Below are 21,885 nucleotides of genomic sequence, written 5' to 3'. Positions count from 1 at the left end.
TAAAATGTTATGCTTCCAATGGCTCCCCTCTTTCTTTTTTTTTCCTTTTAGGCTTCATGACTTAAAGGGAAACTCCAGTACCCACCCCCCACCCCCCACCCCCGAAAGAAAATCGTTCCCTTCAACACAGATTGCTGCTGCTGATTCAGATTTGGAGATGAGGGACTAGAATGTGATGGACGTCCATATTTATTTGAGCCAGAGAGACAAGAGCCACCGCTATTTGAGTTATTCCCTCAATATTTGAACAATTCCAGTAAATTTTCATCTCTATTAATCATTCTCACCTGAAAGACATAGAAAAACAGAGACTGGGGTGAAAAATACTGGAATTTCCCTTGAACTACTCCATTAGAGGAGACCCTAAATGATCTGACAACCATTGGCACCGTTACACCCTGTGGCTCAACTTTAAACACCACTCAAAATTTGACAAAAAAGAAAAAAACAAAACAAAACAAAACAACATTTAAGTGCCGAAAACACAAACCTGTGTAACCTGGGGAGAATTGCGAGCAAAGAGGCTGAGGCATGACAATATAAGCTTCCTCCTGTGACGAGTACTCGGACTCCAATGGCACATTTGAAACATCACATTCCAATATCGAACTGCGTCACACTGTTTTTTTAACACCAATTACAGTGAGTCACGATACGTCAATGAGCAGCGGCTGTTACCAAATGTGGAATCATTACACCAAAGTAAAAAAAATAAAATAAAATAAAAATTTAAAAATGCATTGATTAGATACAGATATATCATGTAAAACTTTTTTTTTTCTTAAACCTACACCTTGGAGTAAAGGGAGACAAATTACTGCACAAGTGTTTGAAAAAAGAAACTGGTATAAAATGTGGTGCAAGAAATACAAAAAAATTGACAGATGAGCGATTAAAAACACTGTACAGAAGTTTGTATTTGTACATTATACTGGACTGGACAGTTGTATCCCACCGTGTCTTTATAGAAAGCCCAGCCTTGAAGAAGTTCTCCAGGTGGAAAACGAAGAATTGCCTCAGGAAGGAAACTGTAACTTTCTTTTAACAGAAGACGCAAGAACAGGCCAGGCTGGCGGTTGTTCCTTTCTTGTGCCAGAAATTTGAAGGGAAAAAAAAAACAAAAAACACCCAAAAACAAAAAAATTTCCTCAAAAACCAACGCCAGCATTCAACACATTTTGTGACGAGAGGAAGAAAAAAAAAAACGACAAATTCCTATATTACTACAAGAAGAAGAAGAAGAAGAAGAAGAAGAGGAAGAAGAGGTATCCATTTTGAAACACTCGTCATATGTTCTTAATATACATTTCTGTATACGTATGACCCAGATAATTAGTGTAGCGACAAAGGCGTGTGAAAGTGCTTTTCAGAAAGGTTTGGCAAAAAAAAAAAAAAAAAAGGGGGGGGGGGAATAAAAACAACAACTAGATCACAGTACACCATGTTACTGAACTGCATCTGAGCAGTACAACCAGAGGAGGTGATCTGGTAAGGCTGACTGACGATACTCAAAGGTGACACCGCAGGCTGGGGCGTCTCCATCTACAATACAGTAACGGCTCGGAGAAAATGAGGAATAGACCATTATCAAAAAACAAGAAAATAAAAGAGGATCTGTTTTGTTTTTCTTCTTTTTTTTTTTTTTTGCATTTCTTTTTTTCTTCTTTTTTTTAAAAAGCGCTTCCTTCTTCCGAGGAACCACCAGAGAGGCGAGGTCACACCCTCCCGATCGGTTAAGTACTTTACAATATTACGAGCCAATTCATGTTAGACAATGGCGAGTGAGACTGGCAATATGAAAAAAAAAATAAAAATAAAAAAATCACAAGTACTTCTGTAATGTCATACCATTACACTATATACCATTATACAGTATTTCACCTTATTAGGACTATTTTCACAAGGAGGTCTGCGTAATGCTTAACACCTAAACAAACAAACATAATACACCACTCACCGAGATGAAGTGAGAGAATCTGTCTGTAAACATTAACAAACATAGATACGTGTATAATTATATTCATCTATACCCATAAGTATATTAAAACCATGTTTAAGGAAGGTTGGAATGTAGTGTGGTCCTGAAAAAAATTGCACAAAATTCATCAGTCACCCCCCCCCCCCCCCGTGTCTGCGAGAGGAAGAGATAAGTACGATGACAGATCTCATCAGGGGAGGTGATTGGCTGTGGAGGTGTGTATGTGTGTGTGTGTGTGTGTGTGTGTGTGTGTGCATGCGAGAGAGATGCCAACTACAGCAGGTAAACGGAGAGAAGAGCGGCGTGCTGGGGAAGTTGGGCTTCATATGTCCACTTCTTCCTCTCTTTTAGCCCCCCCCCCCCACCTCACTCCTTGATTTTCTTCAAAGTGCCGGCTACTGACAAGGTGACAACACTTAGAATATCCACAGCGGTAACAAATCAAAACAACAAAAACAAAAACAAAAAAAACAAAACAAAAAAACCCAAAATGAGGTGTTGGCCTGGGCCCTTTGATGGGTGAGCTGTTAGGAGTGTTAGTAGTGGTGTTTTATGGCCAGAGGTGCACAAAGATGGCTGGTCTCTTCCCTCTGCTGTCACTTGAATCGCTCTGCTCTCGCCACTAATGTTATCGGGGTGTTCATCGATGTGTCTCAGCTCTGAAGGGCAGCCGTCGCACACGTCAAAAAAGCAATGTATTCCCTTTCTTAGTGCGCTGCTTCAGAGCAGAGGTGGACTGGAGCCCAGTGAGGGTCTAGCAACAGGAGCACACTTTACAAGGAATGAGGTATTGAGGGAGCTGTGGCGTCTCTCTGTGGCTCCTCTTTGATCCTGACGGGGCTCAGAGCGGAGCGTTGTGGTTGGGGGTTGGATCCCAGGGGACTGAGAGGGTTGTGACTGGAGCAACAGGGGCGCCCCTCCAGCGAGGAGGCGGTGAGCGCCCCCACCTCGTGATCCTGGCAGAACGAGCGAGGGCAGAAGTCACAGAGAGAAGATGCCTGAGCGCCACAAACACTGCAGTCGTGCCATGGACATTCCCAACGTCCTGCGGACAGGAAGAGACGATACCATGAGGGAGGCAGATCTGACGCAAGACTTCATAGTCAAATGGAACATTTTTGTTAACCAGCCAAGGAGGCTATGCTAATACAGAATATGAATGGTATCAAGATCTTTTCTGAAATTTTCCTTCCAAATTCTACAATTACTTCCTCCAGACCACCGATCAAGAACATGATCCATAACACCTCCAGGAGCTTAATGCTTATGCGCCTCCAGAAATCAACAAAATAAGCTCACAATTGTAAATATTTCAACCTTGATCTCGAGAACAGTTTGGGCAACGGCTGTGGATAACACGGAGGCAGACTGCCCTTCGTCAAGAGTTACACTTGTGCATGTTATATTTGCACCTAAATCCTGCTGATGGAAGATGGAATCAGCAGTGAGAGCTGGAGGTGAGTCGGCAGTAAAGTTTTATTGTTGGTCTATTCTCCTACAAGCGGACAACATCCAGCTGGTGACTAAAGTTTTCTTTACAGCAGGATTTTAAAAATCGGGGATCTTTTCATCCACTGGGTGAAACGAAGGTTATGGGAACGCCTCCCCACTTGTTAGGAGGAGCAAATCAGACCCAAAATTTGCCTGATTATCTTCTACTGTGGCGCCAGTATTAGAGGTTGGTATCTCAGAGAGTCAGTGAGTACAACCATGTTCGCGCGCCCCTTTAAAGCTACACTATGTTGCATTTTTAGCTTCAACTGCCAGTTTCAATATTCTTCTGACTTGTGATATTCACATTTCTCCTTTGAGGCCTCTGCTTCTGTTTTCTGATGTGTGATTTCAGTTGATCGCACACAAAACTCCCACTAGCTTGTAGCGCAGGTATTGGTAGCTAAATTGGACCTCTACAAACCAGAGAGGAGATGAAACTGTCTGTGACTGTCAGTGTGACAGTGGCTGTAAGCAACAGCGTTTTAAAATGCATACACAAATATGCTCATTTTCATCATTACCATACGGCGGCTTGGTGAGGTTGAGACATAGCAGGTGGTACGCTTTTGGACAGTCCTTTCTATCGCACATCACCAGCTCTCCTCCCTCTCCGCAGCAAAAACAGAAGTACTCGTGTGTGTGTTTGCCCTCCAGCCGCAGCTTCCGCTTCTTGGGCTTAAGCTTAGCGTTCCTCGCCTTCTCCTCTTTCTCCATCACCACGGCACTCTGGATGGAAATGTTAAAACGAAGCAATATCAAACACAGATGCTAAAAGTTAGGATTGCACTCTGGTAGGAAGAGTGTCCTCACCGTTGGCTGCACCCCGAGGAACCCAGAGCAGTTTTCTGATCCACAATGGCAAGACGTTCTCCTGTTGCCTACACAGTGCAGGTTGTAGTTGAACGTCAGCTCGGCGCCTTCAGGTATGACAGAGGCAAAACTCACGTCAAATAGATCATCTTAATCGCCGCTTATACCACCCAGCATGACAGGATGTAGGCAAGCATGTTTGAGATGTTCTCATTCGTCCTCACCAGCCTCAATATCACAGAGGGCGAACAAGCCGATGCGAACGTCACCGTTGACCGTCCACTTCTGTGTTTCACAGTTGGGGCTGCAGCTGTGGTTCATAAACCGAGATGAGTTTCCTTTTGGGCCGGCATCTATCACACGATCCTGCAAGCAAAGGGGTACGTGAAGACACATTCTTTTCAGGGGGGGCGGGGATTCTGAACTGATTCAGTCTTTGTCAGTGTCACGTTTACCTTTGTGAGGGTTAGCATGTAGAAGTTGGTCACGTGATTTTCATGGGCACGTTTGATTCGCTGCTGGCACTCCTCTGAGTCTATCACCTCCCCCACGTACTCAGTCACAAAGTCACCCTGCAGAAAATATTTCGACATTATGTTTTGGAGGAAGTTAAGCATAAGGATATATAACTGACAATGTAATCAGATGCATTTCTAAAATCTTTTAAGAATGAACTCTGATGGGCATTGAACATGCTGGGTGGATTGTGGGATTTAGGGACTAAAGTCAGGTGTCTGCTGCCTCACGTTCATGATTTTCAATTGTTCGTTTCACTTTTGGGATGAAAAGAATAGCAGCAGAATGACTATGAGACTGACACCCACCTTCCTCAGAGCCTGGTTGGTCCTCAGACCCCAGCCGCGGCCATCCGTCTTTATCACCTCCGTCTCCGTGTACAGCCGTTTAGAGAAACACTGGTTCTCACAGCTGTCTCCTGCTGGACACACCTACCACACAGCAACATAAGTGTTTGAGGTAAAGACAGCATTTTACTGTTTATTTCAAAGAACTAGCTGAATAAACATGTCCACGGACCTGCGGATGACACTCGTACTGCAGCATGCGGTTCAGACACTGGGAGTCGAGGCTGCAGGGATGGTCATCTGTTGGTCTGCAGTTGCATCGTGGGATTTCTGACAAGTCAGCGATATGCACCTGCACTTTCCCCACCGGCTTGTTGGACTTACAAAGGAAATCATAACACCCGTGCAATAAGTTAACTCGTACTAAAAACAACTTGAAGCAACAAATTGTAACATTTCTTTGAACAGAGACAACAGCGACCTCTGCTGCCACAAGATGTAATTACAGAATGCTGTGCATAGTGGTCTGTTGATATGTTGTCAGCAATGAACTGTAATTTTAAACATGAAACATTTACCCAACCTTTGTCATTGTGTCACTACCTTGATGAATTTGTAGGGTGGAGGTTTGCGAGAGTTGCGTTCCTGCTCCAGGGCCTCCCTGCTCTCCCTCTGAGCCTTGAGCTCCTGAAACCGCCGAGCCGCTTCCTCCAGAGCTGAAACACACAGACACTCGTTTTCCAGTACCGAGTCACAACAGATCTGCTGAAGTAGGAGGGACCTTTTTGTGATGTCTACCTTTCTTGAAGGTTTTGTTAATGTTGATTTGACCCGTGACAAAGTTCTTGTCGTTCTCCACGTAGGGGAAGACGCGGCCCTGGTTGATCCAGTAGTAATCGTGGGACCCAAAGAAAAAGACAGGGAAGTCGCCGATGTCGTGACGAAGGCTCTGAATGTTTGATGGCACCAAGCGAGGATTGCAGATCTCTGCGGGCCACCACCTGCAAGACAGCAGGGCAGCGGCATTGTAACGGACAAGAGAGAGGCAGTGTGTGGAGCGACAGAATAGCAGAAAAGAACGGAAGACAAAAGGGCGACGTTGTCATTCTTGCACCAAACTCTGCAGATATTTACTTTGCTCATCTGCCGCTACACTAGGAGAATACAAACTGAATAAATATCAAAGGCTCACAGTCCATTCTGAGACAGGAAAACACCCACTGCTGCTGTGCTCCACCACAGACTTCCTGAATAACTGCATCTACAATATCACATCATATTCTGCCTCAGTGTGAGGCTAATTTGTTGGACTCAACTTATGTCTGCAGGTATTCTGAATGTTTGTAATTGTCAAAAAAAATTAAATCAAATGACTTAAGTAAACATTGCACTACTCAATGGTACTACTTTCAGCTGTTCAAATTATGTTTTCACGACAAAGTGTCATTGCAGACCACCAGCAAAGGGATCGACTCAAAATGGACCGAAGAGCCCACCTTCACTGCAATGAAGAAACCCAAACCGGCTACAGCTCAGAGGAATATGTTGGAAAAATAACACGTCTTAGCAGGAATATTTTTCAGCTTTGGAATTTTTTTGTGGGAGATTTTGTGATCACAACAGACACAACACGGAGTCGAGTGGGGTAGCTGGAAAATGTATCACAATAAAAACTAGCTCTTGAACAATTAGAATGCCTTTATTAAGCAGCCGGCCAAACAAATGAAGGCATTTTTAGGCTGAGGCTGTTTTAGTCCCACTGATGAAGTGTCTACATATCTCACACACGTGTGGCTTTCTGCTCCAGGACTTTTACTGTAAATATACAACAATTGGACATATGGTACTTCACCAGTCTGACCAGTTCTTTCCACGTACCTGTAATTTCCCAGTTTGACCCAGACTATTTGTTTGTAGTGGGGCTTCTTTCCTGCCCTGCAATCGCTGCAGGACCACGAGCCCTCGGGCATCTCCATCTCCAGACACTCCGGGTGGAAGGAAGCTGGGCATGAGTCGCAGCACAGCAACTTGCCTCCTACATTTGTATGTATGAATGTAAACATGTATGTGAGAGTGTGTGTGTGTGTGTATGTGTGTGTGTGTGTGACATAAGTGTGTAAAGAGAGGAGGAGTGTAAAATTAGGTGATGCACATTAACACCTGGACAAACTCTGAATCTCATTTGCAGACAAGCCCAATCAATCAATCAATAAATAAATAAACAAATAAATAAATAAAAACGATTAAGACTACACTGAAGATGTTAACGTTTCCCAAGACCTACAGTGGAATTCAAATGTATTCTTATTTAAAGAGATATTTACAACTGAAAAATGAAGGCTTCTTGTTCAGTAAAGGCTCATTTGACAGCCATGCTGCATGAAAAGGGTTGAAGCTCCTGCATGGTGTCGTTAGGTTGGTTACATCTACCGCAGCAGTTAGACAGCATGTCTGACAATCAGATTCAGAGCACTGTACCAAGGCCTGTCTATGGGAAATACATGCAGCAGCACAGGTATCAAATCAGCCAGCGAGTTAACAATGGATCAGGGATATATTCAAAATAAATTACTGGCAAAAAGCAGGCATGCAGTCCTGCCAGTAAAAGCAAATTGTCCCCATCACACATACTGCATCCTGCACCGACCAGCTTGCATGGAATCTTAAAATTGCTTTGTAATTTTCCATTTGTTGTGCTAATATCCCAACAACGAAGAGCACAGTGTCACTATTCTTCCATTTGAGGACTCGTGTTAGCTTTGCTGTACTCATACCCAGTCCTAATTGGGATTAAATTCCATTCAAGGCAGGTCAAAGCTCAAGAAACAAAAAAAAAAATAATAATAATGGAGGTGAACTATAATTTCATGTCATCTGACAGTTTCAGTTGAAAACAAAACTTAGTCAGCATTAAAAAAGAAAAAAGGACGTGAAGCTGGACAAGGCCTTTCAAATCAAAAACAAGCCCCGAGTGCTCAAGCAGAGAAGCAGTGCACCTCCAGCAGAAATAAGCTCCACAAAACCAAGAGAAAGAGCATAAACTAACCCAGAGCATCCAGCATCAGAGCTCTAAGCAATACTTTGAATGCTGCAGGATGATTCCCAGCAGAGATTGAAGTTTTATCTCCTTTAGAACAGATTTATTGCAGAATAAGTCTCACAATGGGCCCCATGCAAAGAACAACCTGCACAGAATTCTTCAAGTGGATGTAGTTGATTCAAGGGAACTTGGTGCATTTACCAGTTTAGAAGCACCAAAAATAAGAAAAAAAGGAAGAGCAGTCCTTTTTAAAAAAAAAAATTACAAAATTGGTCTCTTGTGAAGTTCAGCAGCTCTCTCAATTCAACAGCCGCGAGGTCTTTGCGTCCGCTGAAACATCACCCTACATGAAACTATTCTTTCATGACTGTCACACCATCTGCACTGCATCCCATTGTGACTGTTTGCATGTGCATGTTTGCTTTTCAGAGATATTTTTAGCATCCAACTTGTCAAATCACTCCCTCTTTATTTCCTTTTCCAGTAAGCTGCTGATCTGAATACATGTGCTCGGCAGCTGGATTAATATCTTCCAACAGATGAAAAACAAACATCACTAAATGGGTTCGGTCTCGGTCCGATTATACACGAGGAGACTCTGTGGAGGGAAATTCTTCTGTCTATTAATTTTTGTTTTTACTATTTTTGTGAATGAAACTTGCCCAATAATTGGACAGCACTCACTTCTAGTGCAGGCAATCCTTGTTCTAAAAAGGAAAAACCCCTTTTACATGGAGATTCCGTTAAAAAAAAAAAATTGCACCACCGTCATTACACCTTGCTTGTTCACATTAGACCAAATAATGGTGACCCCGGCAAAACTTTGTAGCATGGTGGATTTCCAGAGGAGTGACGTCAAAACACAACAGTGTCTGAGCTTTTTTTTCCCGCATCGATTCCGTGCTGGTACAATCTGTGCTGGTGGCTGAGAGGCAGAACGATCTGCCCCCCCCATTTTGTTGAAGTGTACTTATACACAAACGGCGAGGTGTAACAGCGGAGTAATGTTGAAGCGGCTGTGTAAAAGGGGCTTAAGAGATATGGAGTGTGAGATAAGGAAATGTTTTTGCATGTGGCCCAGTGTAATCTTGGGAATGAGGCTGAGGTTACTTCTTGAATGCACCACTCTGCATTGAAATTAACTGCAGATGTAGCCAGTTAATTAACGTAGCACCTCAAGGCTTTGAAATGAAAAGTAGCATACAAAAGGGGAAACTAAACGGGAATGGGAGCAGGCACAATACAAACACAGACCAGTGGGACAAAGGAGAAAGAGAAAAACTGTTCAGTTACCTTTCCCAACATTCTTTTTGGTAGCTGACGAAGGAGAGGGAATCATAGGTAATTTCAACTCAGCACGATTTGACTCAGTCAGAAGGTAGTGGGACTTATAGGCATATGAACTTAATATGGTGTCAGTAAGGTCTTGCACTAACAGCCCTACACAAGACACACAGGAAGAGACGGGGGTGAGCCGCAATCAAACTCGATATTACCCAAAAATGCACAAAAGAGTAAGAACAAACGCATCATCATCATCATCATCACACTCTCTCACACACACACACACACACACACTCTCTCTCTGTGTCTCTCTCAAACAGAGATTTAACATATGAAAGAAACTGTAAAACAAAGTTTATCCCTACATATTGTGGCCAAACAGTGCAATCAACTTATTATACAAAAGGTTAAACATCAGATCATAGTATGAAAAAAGGCTTCAGAAAAAGAGTAGATTGCATTTTTCCGACTCATAACCGTCAGTGACCAAGTGGAGTGCAGTGCACCACATGGCCCTCATTCATTGTGATGGTACCATCAAACTGCTTCTCATGTACAACAATTCCAAACATGGATCAAGAAACCGATGTTAGGTCTCTTCTGTGAGACGTTACTGGGGCTGCATTGGGTTGTGTTCACGTCCTCCTGTTTTACATGATCTGGACCTTGTCTTCTCTCTGCTCAACTCCCTCAGGGTCACTGCTGTGGGAGAGGAAGGCTGTTAGTGTGAAGAGTGGGAGGGGCTTACCTCTGGCACACAGGAAACACCAGCCCACATTGACGGGGGAGGTGAGGAGGCCGTTCCTCTTGGTGCTGCCGTGGTTGCTGCAGATCATGATATGATGGGTGAGGATGACGCTGCCGGCCGCTACACAGCAGTCTCCTGTGTGATAGGCCACGGGACAGCGGATACAACGCATCAGACGCCCTGGACAGGAGGCAGAGGAAACGGAGAAAAAAAAAAGCGTACAAATTTGTATTTAACATAGCACCAGAGATAATGTTCAAGAATACATTGCAATTTTTGCAATCAATTCCAGGATTTAACATGCGAGATTTAATAGATCTGAAAATGGCCAAAATGGTGCATCACAAGTCACAACAAGTTCATAAGCTTCTGAATCCTCAGTCGACTGCTTTCTATTGACTAGTGGACACAGTGGCAACTCTGTAGAGGGAAAAACACTATGTGACCAGCGCAGGAGTGCTTGGGCTCCAGCGCAGAACAGTGAAAACCTTTTGGCACCTTTTCTTCAGAGAGTTTCGACTGTAAACTGGGTCAGATTCTATCAGTTGTAATTAAAATGCAATTCCAAGGACAAATTTAGAACTGCTTGTTTCATGGGTTCTCTGAGCTTTACGGTAACAAGAAGACATGTTGTATTTCATGATAATATGTCCGTGAGTGACTCTTGAGGGTTGTCGTAAACACAGACTTCAGAGTGTATCGCTCCATAATTAAACTAGAGGGCCCTCGGAGAACGCATAACTCTGCCGAGGCAATACGAGGTCATCAGATCCCGATTATACGTCGGATCGATTCCAACATCTTAAACAACAGTGCCTCAATCTGAGTTCCGTTACTTTACTGAAGTTAGATCAAGTCTATCCACAACATTTGAGTTCTGATGTTGACTGACAGACAGACAGACAGACAGACAGACAGACAGAGCTAGATCACATTCTGTCACTAATGAAGATATTTATGTGAAGCAAACATTTCTTACATTCGTTACTATCACCAAGTATGTTTTTACATGACTGTCTGTCAGGAGGATTATGCGGAAAAAAAACAAAAACTGGTGCGACTTTTGGGATGTTTCTGTTGAACACTGGCCGTGGCGCTTCTGGTTATTTTATCTGAAGACCTTTTGGTCTGAATCATCAGCTAAAAGTCTGCAAAGGTAAAAGATATTTTTTCTCAACTTTTCTTCATGCTCCACATGTTGCGTGTGTTCGCTCACACAGGACAAGTGAGAAGTTGTTTTTACCTTTGCTGGCTCGCTGCAGGTCTCTCTCCAGGCAACAGGTCGAGCAGCTGTGCTGAGGGCAGCTGAAACCTCCACCTGAACTGCTGGTGGTGCCTGGGAGTTTACGGACACAATCCTCATGGTAGTAGCAGCCGCATCCAGACACAGAGCAGCGCGTCACCTCCCGACCCACCGTTTTACAGCTAAAACACTGGTGATTGCCTGGGGGAGGATGGCAGACAGTCTCTGATAGTACGGAGCCAAAAGACATCAGACAAAAGCTGAAGTTACTCCGTTCACTCACCATTTCTACATTCCAGGCAGGTGAATCTGCCTTCAGGTAGGGACGTCACGCCGAGACACTCCAGATGAAACTGTCTGTTGCAGTCACCTTCACACACCACCAAACCCTCTCCATACACCTCACAGATCTACATAGGCACACAGAGTTAAAACCTTCATAACAAGTAAAAGGTGAGAAGAAAGAGAATATCAGGTGCTGTGCTCACTTGGCAGACAGTGTCCCTCTTCCCGGTGGTGCTGTCCTGACGAGACAAGCCCGAGTCCACAGACTGAGTATCTGAAGCATCTGCATCGGCAGCTGCAGGACTATCAAGACTCTTCCCAAATAAACCCTGTGAGACAAAGACACACTACTGGAGAGGCTGACCAAGAATGGTATCTGCCCAGACACAAGACACCCCACTGCTCTTTTTGTCACCTGAGTTCATTGGGTGTTTTTAGCCGTAGGAGAAATTGATGCCTCCAGTCTTGAGTTAAGATGTCGTCCATTTAACAATCATTTATATGGCAGCAAACATCCTGACATTTAACTCCTCCTCCTTACTGACTTCTTCACTAACTCAAGCGCAGACACATGATTGCCACTAACACATCAAACTCTTTCATTATTCATTTATTATACAATAAACGGACAGTATTTACTTCATCCCAATCCGAAATGATGTTGCAGCGTGAGCCTAAAAGGCTTCAAATTTAATAATTTTTTTTATATGCAAATATCAGAACAATATTCATCTTACATTTGAGCAGATGCATTGTGAATTAGAAAACAATGACAGGGACAAATAAAAGATTGGTCTCTTCTGCACGGATTAAACAGAGCAAATATTTATACTCTAACTGTTCATACAGATTCCATATGCAAAAACAAAACAACGTCAACAGCGGCAGCAGTATTTTTCTCTCTGCGTGTGTGTAGGTCCCCACCTGCGGATCATTGAGGCCTCTGGAGTCTGAATCAGAGGTATCTCTGTACTGAGACGAAGCCATCTCCACATCTGTTGACGCTCTGCTTCGCTTCTTCAGGGGCTTACAGGCGTCTGAGATCTCGCTGGCTCCTACGTGACGAAGAAAAATAGAAAACTTCACCTTCAAGACACTTGGGGTGTTGCTGAAAAAAAAAACACCTTTGGAGGGACGACGAGCGATGGCCGACCTTTCTGGGAACCTGTCCTCAGAGTAGTCTCGGGGGCCATCTCCGCCTGTAAGGAGAAGATTCCCAAGGTGATAAAACAAAAACAAAACAAGCACAGCCTCTGATTTATTTAAACTGAGAGAGTTGAAGGAAAAAAAGAACTTACATTCGCTAAGTCAATCAAATACCTTGTTACATTATAACATGAAAGCTTGACTTCTATCTTTCATTTTGCAGAAAAACATTTTCTAGTTTCACATTGAATTGTTACTCCAACCAGAACTCCTGGATCAAGTATCATTAAGGCATCAGGTTTCCACCCCTTGTGTATATTTTCATTATATTTTGGCCTTTATACAGAAGTTGATAGTGGAGAGGAAAAGAAAATAGTGGGCAGGAAATAACTGAAGAGAGGGCCATTCTATGATTTGTTCTTTCACCATTCAGCCACAGCAGGTGATCGGGGAATCACTGATACCTGTTCCTTTTTGGTTTTCTTCTTAGGGACGGGATCGCTGCCTCTCTCTGACTCAGACCTGCTCCTGACTGACCGCCGCTGCAGCTTCCTCTCCTGGGAACCTGGACATTCATGAAAATATTGAGTTGCATGCAATGCAGCAACATGTCAAATATCCAGCCTGTGTTTTACACACCGTGTGGACTACTGTGGTGTGACCCGGGAGAAGACGCCAGTTGTGTTCCTCCCTCCTCGCTCCTCCGACTAGCGGGGGATTCTCTCCTTTCTTCCCCCTCTTCTTCCATGTCATCCCCGTCCTCCTCCTCCTCCTCTGGACTGGGCTCAGGTTTAGCTCTGCTGTCCTGCTAACAACAACAACCCTTTAATCAATTCCCAGGATAACGGTCAGGCCTGAAAACATCACTTCGTGCCACCTACCTCTGGGGAGCAGTAACCCAGGTCAGGCTGCCTGGCCTCTCTCTCCACCCTCTCCTCCTTCTCCTCTTCTTTTTTTGGAGATGGCGCTGCCTTCTTCTGCAGAAGAGGCCAGTCACACTTGGTGATCTCCACATTCAGCCTCTTCATTGTGATGGACAGAGGCAGCAGTTTTCTTGCTGCGGCGGTTTTCCAGGCTCTGACTGGGGGTGGAGAATCCTGTCGTGCTCGTGAGTCCGCACCAGCGTTCTGTTTAGGGGAGCCCATCTTACTCTGGTACCCCCGTGTGTTTTTGTCGTCACTTGACATCTGGGAGTTGGTGCTGTCATCTGTATTGGAAATACTACACTGCCTACGAGGCAGCTGCCGCCGTGGTGGCAGTTCTCTTTCTGGTGACTTCACTCCTGCATCTTCTTTCTTACTAGTGGAACCACTAGAACGCCGGTTCCGTTTCTCAGCCCTTATGTTGGGTTTTTTTGTGGACGGCGTCTCATTAGGGACTGGATCCACATAAATGAAGGTGTAATTGTCAATTCGCTCCTGGCGTGTCATCAGGAAAGCGTCCTCTGCGTGGCCTACACCCACTTCCCACTGAGCACGCTCTCTTTGAGGGATAGGCTTCAGAAGCTGGATAGGACGGTGGAAAGGACAAATTTATAATGCATATGGTATTTCTGTATGATTGAAGTATATTCTTTGAAAAAATTCTTAACAAATATAAGCCTCAATTCTTGACTCTGGCTAAACTTTGGACAAAAATGCCTGGTTGTAACATTCCAAGTACACTGTACGTACTTTGTGTTTTTCTACAGGGTTTGTGGTCTTGCGCAGAGTCTCAGCCTGAAGCTCATCAAACTGTTGCTTCCCTTGGTACATGACGATCCTTTTCTCGTGGATCCACGCTCGCTCTGCTACGCTGCCGAAAAACTGGACGTGATACTCCCTGTGACCTGCAATGCAAATGAGGCAGTCCAGGTTTTTGCTGTCCCATATGTGGGAAACCTTTGAATTCAGATCCAAAATGCATTTTTGTGTGTGTGTGTGTGTGTGTGTGTGTGTGGACTGCATACCTCTGGTGTTGATGCGTGTATGAACCTTCATCTGTGGATCAGATGAAACCATACAAGGCCACCATGGGTAGGTGCCCACCTTGGACCACACCAGATCTCCTATCACAAACTCCTTACAGAAGCCCGTCTCTTGGATCACTGAGGGGTGATGGACTTTCGGAACCTGGAAATGAACGTAAATGGATCAATACAAACATTTCTATTTGATGTAATTCTTTGGAGAGTGAACGTCTGAGCTCTTGCCTTCGGCGTCTTTGGTTCAGTTTTAATAACCGTCTTCTGGGGCTTCTCTGTCTGGACCGCGGGTGCCTCTCTTGGCTGAGGCTGGACGTGGGTGTCCTCTGTCTGGTTCGTGGTACCTGCTTGTGCTTGGACTGGATCCAAACTCTGTTCCTGAACGTGCAGCTGCAGCCTTGCGCTCTTTTTCCTCTTCTCCTTCTTCCTCTCATGTCTGCGCTGTATCTGGGCAGCCTCATTCTTCTGAGACTCCTTCTGAAGATTAGAAAATAGGAGGAGGAAAACAGTGGTGAGACATCAGTTAACTTGTGCTTCCTTTGAAGAACGACTCAAAATTGGATCTCTCTCTCTCTGTCTGCCGATATCAAGCCTTTCTCTGATATCTGCTTTTATTTAAGAGATGTTGAAAAGATGATTAGAAGCAAACCACAATGTACAATTCCATATGAATTTTAATGAGACGGGTCAGACTTTTATTAAGTGTCACGCAGTTTTTTTCCTCTCGATCCACTGCCTTGTAATCTCACATGAGACATGCTAATTTTTTTTTCTTCAGTGCACTGCATTTGAAGGTGAAGCTGTTTGATAAATAAATAGAAAATTCATCTGCAGGACAAAAAGGACAAACATTGTCTGGTTGAAATGTTGGAATTTGTGATGTCTTAACAGTGAAATGGTTGTCTTTGGGTTTGTTATTCAGACAAAAATAGCTATTTGAAGACAACGGGTTTAATTCGCATTTTCTGTGACTTTTTAAATAAATAAATTAAAATCAAGTGATTAGATATCCTGCGCATCCTCTACAACATGCTCAATTACAAGTAACAGTGTGTAGGCTGTACATCAGCTGTCTGTCCAAGATTTTGGGAGTGTATTTGTTGTCTTGTTGTAAATATTGAACAAAATATATATAACTTAATACATTTCCTCAAAAAAAATTGTTTTCTCGGTTATCTCTAGCCTTCAGGAAACAATTTTGAAAATAATAACGCATTTGTACATGTGGCGACGTCTCAAAAAATCCCCCCGTTTCCTCTGATTACATTCCTCTTTAATGAAGTTGAGCAGCAGCAGCACCAGCAGCAGCAGTGAGGGGTGAGGTTAGGTCACACTAGGCTGTTTGCTCTCTATTATTTGTATAAAGGGGGCGGTATAAATTTAGGGCGAGGGAAGTATGATCTGCGATGTTGTTGTAAAGCAATGAATTGTTAGATCTCATTGTAAAGAGAATATCTTTGGATTTAGACCCAAAGTTACATAGACACGTTTGAAGTACTGAGAAAGAATAAAGACATTTGAGATCGCTGTCATATTTAAAAAAGATTGAATTTTCCTGGACACGAGCGTCAAGTAGCCTATATTTGTGAACAACTCAAAAAAATATTTAGTCCTTAATGCCTGTAAATGCAAAGAATGCAAAATGCATCTGGTTTCTATTGATTGAACGGCACACTTTGGGGAACAGATTTAGAAATAGAAAACAGAGGGCTGGTCTTGCGATGTGGTTGAGTGTCTTCTGAATGAAATACCTGCAGTTCCTGCAGCAAGTCTCCACACAGCGCAGACTCAAACAGCTCTTTGCCGTTCTGATACGTCTTGATAATCTTCAGCTTGATCTCTGGGGAGCTGGTTTTCTTCAGCACCCCTCCAGGGGTGATGGAGGGAGTGTGAGGGGGTTGAGAAGAGGGTGTACTGTCCACGAGGGAGGGGGGAGGGCTGGAGGAGGGCAGGTGTAACGGGGGAGGAGGAGGGAGCGTGTGGGTCATGATGTGAGGTGTGTGGGGCAGGTGGTGCTGGGAGGGCAGAGGCAGTGGTGGAGGGCTCTGTGCGTGGGTTTGGATGTGAGGTGGGTTTGAGTGGAAGTGGTGCGCTGGGTGGTGGTGGGGGTGATGGTGGTGGTGGTGGAGGTGTGGGTGATGCTGGGGGAGAGGTGGTGAGACAGGAGATAGGGGTCTTTCGTGGAGGCCCGGTCCTCTCAGGACTGTGCTCTCCCCGGGTATGAGACCATGCTCTCCGTAGCTGCGTATGGCCCCATAGCCGTTAGCCGAGCCATTGGGGAACTGTGAGAACATGGAGAACTTGGCCTGCGGCTCATACATGCCCAGACCCGGCGGATAGCCGTTGGACACATGTGGCATGTCCTCTGACGCTGACGGAGGGTAGGAAAACTCTGCATCCAGGGCAGCATCGTAGGAGGGACCACCATCCTCACCCGGGTCACTGCCGGTGTCGCAGGTGCCTTCCTGTCTGATGTTGGCTGAGTCAATGAGCTGAGGGGGTTGCTGAATTGTATTTCCCATGATCCCTTGCATGAAAGAGAAGGAGAAATCCATTGTTGGGCTCCTGCATCCTTAACTGTCTTTTTCTTTGACTGGACCTGTTGAGACAGACAGATGTATTTAACTCCTTGTTCAAAAATCACATTGTGTATCCTGAATGACAGATGTGACGTGGAGCAACATACAAACCAGCTTGTGTCTCACATTTTCGCTCAACACCACAAACCAAACTGTACCTCTGTATCGGGTCACTGTCTCATCCCTGGTTGGCTGGTTGTCTTTACTTTTCCAATCATTTCATTAAACGTAATTAGAAATATGCAACATGAAAGACAATCAGGAACTTTAATCCTAATTTCAACGTCTACAAGACTCCCTTCAAGTGGTTGAGCTAGTGGTCCAAACACTGTGGCCTTGCAGATCATCCATTCTCTCTACTTGTTGGTTCCTATTTATTGCCTGAACTGTCTAATACAAATCTTATCAAAAACGATATGTCAAAAAAATAAAACTGTCTATGTGTATCACTCGTCCTTACATGATAAAATCTCGAAACAAATTCTTCAAATCAACATGAGCCGACGGTGAGCTTGAGTCCCCAAGCCATGATGATTTATGAAGTCATAAGATAACATGGGACACGTAGAAGCATCCTGTAAATCCTAATACTTACGGCAGATCGGAAATCTCTCATTCAAATATTACGAAAGAAAAAACAAACATTCTCATCATTACAAAAGATTAAAAAAAGTGACGACTTGCTGGTTTTCATTCATGCATCAATTGCAAATTACAAGACACTTATATAGGATAAAACTGTTGGTTTAACTGATGTTTTTTTTTTAAAAAAACGCTAGTAAAGTGGACTGTACTAAACACACAGAGCTCTCTCAATGGTAAATAAGATTAATCGAATAATCAAACACCAATTTTAATCCCTTTTTTTTAGCAGAAATATTCACACATCTTGCTATTCTGCATCACATATCAATAACACAATGACTTCTTTTGATTTTGGACAGCCGATCAAAACCAGACACATGAAGACATCACCACCGGCTTTTCTGACAATCATGTCTCAATATCTAATGACAGCGTTTGAGACAAAACAAAACACCCCTTGGAAAAATAATAATTGCCTCCCTTCACTTAGAAAATAAGCTGTGTAACTACCAGCTCTGACAAAAAGGTAAATCTTAAACAATCAGGATAACACAGCAATGAAAACACACACACACACACACACACACACACACACACACACACACACACACACACTCCTGGACACTTGCACTTATCCATGATGTGTATCCTTGCACCCACTTTGCTTGCGACTGTTTTTACATACACATGGTTGACTGCTGCCACGAACAGACCAAGGGGAAGTTATCAGTTGTTTGTTTCCCTTCAGTTCGCATGTCTGTGATGATTCATAATCAGGTTAAAAGTATCCAAGAGGCTGCACGCTCTCGGTGGAAGACCACTCCACTGATTGTGGTTTAATCTGAGTGCAGCCTTGCTCTGGGAAAGGTGCACAACGGTGATGTAAACATCCACAAAGGTGCCATTCGACAGCCCCTAGCTACCTGTATCTATTAGGAGGTATTATTTTAGGCTCGTCTCTACTGTGTCAGATATGAACACATGGTTAAAAATGTATGGTTATGTTTGAAAACGACTGCGCAGACAGAGAAATGTTTCACTGAATGAGCTTGTAGCCTCCTGCGATGTTAGCATGAAAGCTACCTGACTTCAAAGAGGACGTACGGAGAGCGTGCGACCGTTAGAAAACACCGAAAACCGTGTTGGTGTGTTTAACGTAACCGCACAGGCGTTAAATGTTTCCACTCCCTCCGTTTATGCACGCCACACACATGGAACAAGATGAAGGGGGAAGCTAATGTTGGCTAGGCTAACGGTACATTGCCAATATGGCTGCCTATGCCCCTTTAAATCAAATTGTCTAGCGTGATTATTCCTCCATCACTGGCGGTTTAGAAAAGATGTGGCTGAAAAGAGGCGAGCTAGGACTGGAAACGGTCGGTGCACCGACCGAGGAGGGACAACAACACGCATCGACAACGGTGCTCTGGCAATCACGCTAAAGAGGAGAGCGAAGGAGCAGCAGCGATTTTGACGCCGAATCGCCAAATGCAGGGAAATAAAAAAAAAATGTCAATACCTGCAGCGTGTCCCATTCTAAACATATACACCAGCCAGCAGCGCGTCCTCGTTTAATCTGTGGGTAAGAAAAATTTTAAAAAAAAAGAAACAATCCTGTTAAATTGATAAAGCGCAGGCCTTTCCTTTTCGTTTTAACGCAATTCTCCACAGAGAGGAGGAGGGGGATGTTACGCTATGTGGTCGCTACCCAATCCCAATGCTGGGCTCTTCTTCAGTGAGGGGATTGGAGCTTTGAGTGCTAAAAACAAGTAGATTCAGTTCTCGCCCCTCACGAGTGAAGGTGGCTGCAGAATTTGGCTCAACAAAAGGTTTCTAATTATTAGCCTGGACGTGGTCCTGTTCAGCTCCAGGATGCAGAACGCTGGGATATGTAGTTTAATGTAATTTGCGACAGGAAAGAGTTAAAAATAGAAGGAGTAGAGGAGTGTATGAAATAGCGGCAAAGGGTTAACGCCTACAATGAAGAGGAAATGACATGTCTGATGCAGAAAGGACATTTTAAGAGTGACATTTTGAAGATTCCATGATGAATGTTGTTATAATGTCAGACTGTAGGGGAGGACTTTAATGTCGCGGGGTTGTTGTTGTTTTTTTTTAAACATGAAGTTGCAGACGCATCGAGGTGCTTTGCATCAAGGTGTCTGATGATCGCCTGATCCGAGCCTGAGATAAGAAGAAATAGAAGTGAAGGAAGTCTTGCTCTGCTGTAACTTCATGCAACCACAAATGTAGTCCAGAGTGTAAACTATTTATAGGCTTCTACATGACTTAAAATATTTCACCTGTTATGTCTTACGGACAATTTTATTTTTGTGTTTTGTCTGTTGTTGTTGTTGTTGTTGTTTTTAATTTGGGTGAAGTACTGAACAAAGTGAAAGTGTAGTTTCTTTGGAAAGTGAAAGTAATCAGACTCAGAAATACTTTAGTCATAAATTATTTGTTACTTTATTTTTATTCCTTATCTCAGATAGATAAACTTCAAGAAAACACTCCTTCATCCATTTGATCACAAAGTTTGATTTTAATCGAGGCCGCAATCGGCCACGACATGTGCTCCTCAGCTGGATGATTGAGCTACACTAAGCTACACGCTAAGCTACGTGTGTCCAGTTTGACATTTCGACATTTCTTTTAACCTGCATATTCGAAGGAGGAGAAATCTGAGTGTAATCTACAGGCCTAACATAGCATCAAAACTGATTGAGACACGAGTGTGATGAACACTGAGAATGGACTTCTCGGTGAAGTAGGACACATATCTAGCGGTTATATGCGGGAACTGGAAAGTACTTGCATATTCATAGATTCTAGAAAGGAGGAAATGTCCTGTGGAGACATTTAATGAGATGAGCGAACTTTTATTTATAGAACAAACATGTCAGACACACATTAATATTCAAATCTGAATGGCAAGTCTGGATAAGCTTTAGAGAATTCATAGAATTGCAGATAAATTGCATTTTGCCCCCATTTCTTGCTCATATTGTGGTTATAAGCAGCATACTAAGATATAAGAGGTAGCTTATGATGCGCTGCAATGTTGTTGTAAGCTAATAAGTGTTCCTTCAAATGTTTGTTACAGCTAAACCTCGAGATGTGACTACAGGAGCTCCTCCCACTAATGTTTCCAAACCCATCATATATATCAGGGTATGTTTCCATCATTCATAGAAATACATGAATTCAAATAACGTGTAATATTTCCTGAGAGATTGGTAAGAAAAGCCAATGAAATCCATCATAAATAATTAATATCTGCTCCCAAATGAAGGGCGTACTCCATTGCCTGATCTCCCCCATCCACTGGGTTTCATTGACATTGGCTTTGTAGTTTTTGTATCATCCTTCTAACGGCAAACAAATAGATGATAAAGAGTAGAAGCTCCTTGGTTGATGTAATAGTGGTTGACAATATAAAAAAGACTCAGTTAGGACGTCTTCATATGGAGACGTTTGAGTTTCGTATATGAATAAATGCATTTCTTAAATGTTTCATATTACATTGATAAATGTTAAATCGGGGAACTTTTTTTCGCATTCATACAAGTTTAGCTGATAACAAGAAATATTTAAAACGTGAGATATCACCAGGATGATATGGAATCCTCCGAACACCTTCTACCACGATTAATGTTGTCTATTATATAAACGAGCAGGATTCAGATCCTGAAAGGGAGAAATTCCATCTGTATCTGTTGATTTAAATGTCACCAAGGGTGAATATACTAAGACTGGAAATACTGGAATCAGTGCATAAATTATGCACACTTTCAGATTCCATTATTATCCATGCAAAATTTATACAAAAACAAACAAACAAAAACAATAGCAGGTGTTTACTAGGCTAGAACAGATTATACAACTGTACAGAGACACAACTGCATTGATGTCGCCTATTAATCCAGC

General features: G+C 43.3%; 1 protein-coding gene across 1 annotated transcript; it reads right to left on the bottom strand.

Annotated features, from left to right (window-relative positions):
- Window positions 1–102: 102 nt before the first annotated feature.
- Window positions 103–19,739, bottom strand: nsd3 (nuclear receptor binding SET domain protein 3). Its single transcript, XM_086206566.1, has 25 exons — window positions 19,478–19,739; window positions 16,546–17,393; window positions 15,023–15,271; window positions 14,780–14,942; window positions 14,505–14,659; window positions 13,713–14,336; window positions 13,471–13,636; window positions 13,296–13,396; window positions 12,839–12,884; window positions 12,610–12,740; window positions 11,889–12,014; window positions 11,684–11,810; window positions 11,401–11,601; window positions 10,158–10,337; window positions 9,419–9,565; window positions 6,964–7,120; window positions 5,884–6,086; window positions 5,689–5,801; window positions 5,318–5,464; window positions 5,107–5,229; window positions 4,738–4,854; window positions 4,507–4,648; window positions 4,283–4,389; window positions 3,994–4,198; window positions 103–3,023 (listed from the first exon to the last, which is right to left on the bottom strand). The coding sequence occupies exons 2-25, from the start codon at window positions 17,347–17,349 to the stop codon at window positions 2,752–2,754; spliced, it is 4,806 nt and encodes a 1,601-aa protein (XP_086062692.1). The 5' UTR covers window positions 17,350–17,393; window positions 19,478–19,739; the 3' UTR covers window positions 103–2,751.
- Between the last annotated feature and the right edge of the window lie 2,146 nt (window positions 19,740–21,885).

The sequence above is a fragment of the Aulostomus chinensis genome, chromosome 6, assembly GCF_037954235.1.
Source record: "Aulostomus chinensis isolate RoL2024-O1b breed Wild chromosome 6, RoL_Achi_v1.0, whole genome shotgun sequence".
NCBI lineage: Eukaryota > Metazoa > Chordata > Actinopteri > Syngnathiformes > Aulostomidae > Aulostomus > Aulostomus chinensis.
This window is presented reverse-complemented; position numbering and strand designations above follow the sequence as displayed.

Coding starts and splice junctions, on each gene's coding strand:
- nsd3 (XM_086206566.1), bottom strand. CDS start 17,349: ATGGATTTCTCCTTCTCTTTCATGCAAGGGATCATGGGAAATACAATT. Junction 14,337..14,504: donor ACCCTGTAGAAAAACACAAA/GTACGTACAGTG, acceptor CGTCCTATCCAG/CTTCTGAAGCCTATCCCTCA. Junction 4,199..4,282: donor TCCTCGGGGTGCAGCCAACG/GTGAGGACACTC, acceptor ATTTCCATCCAG/AGTGCCGTGGTGATGGAGAA.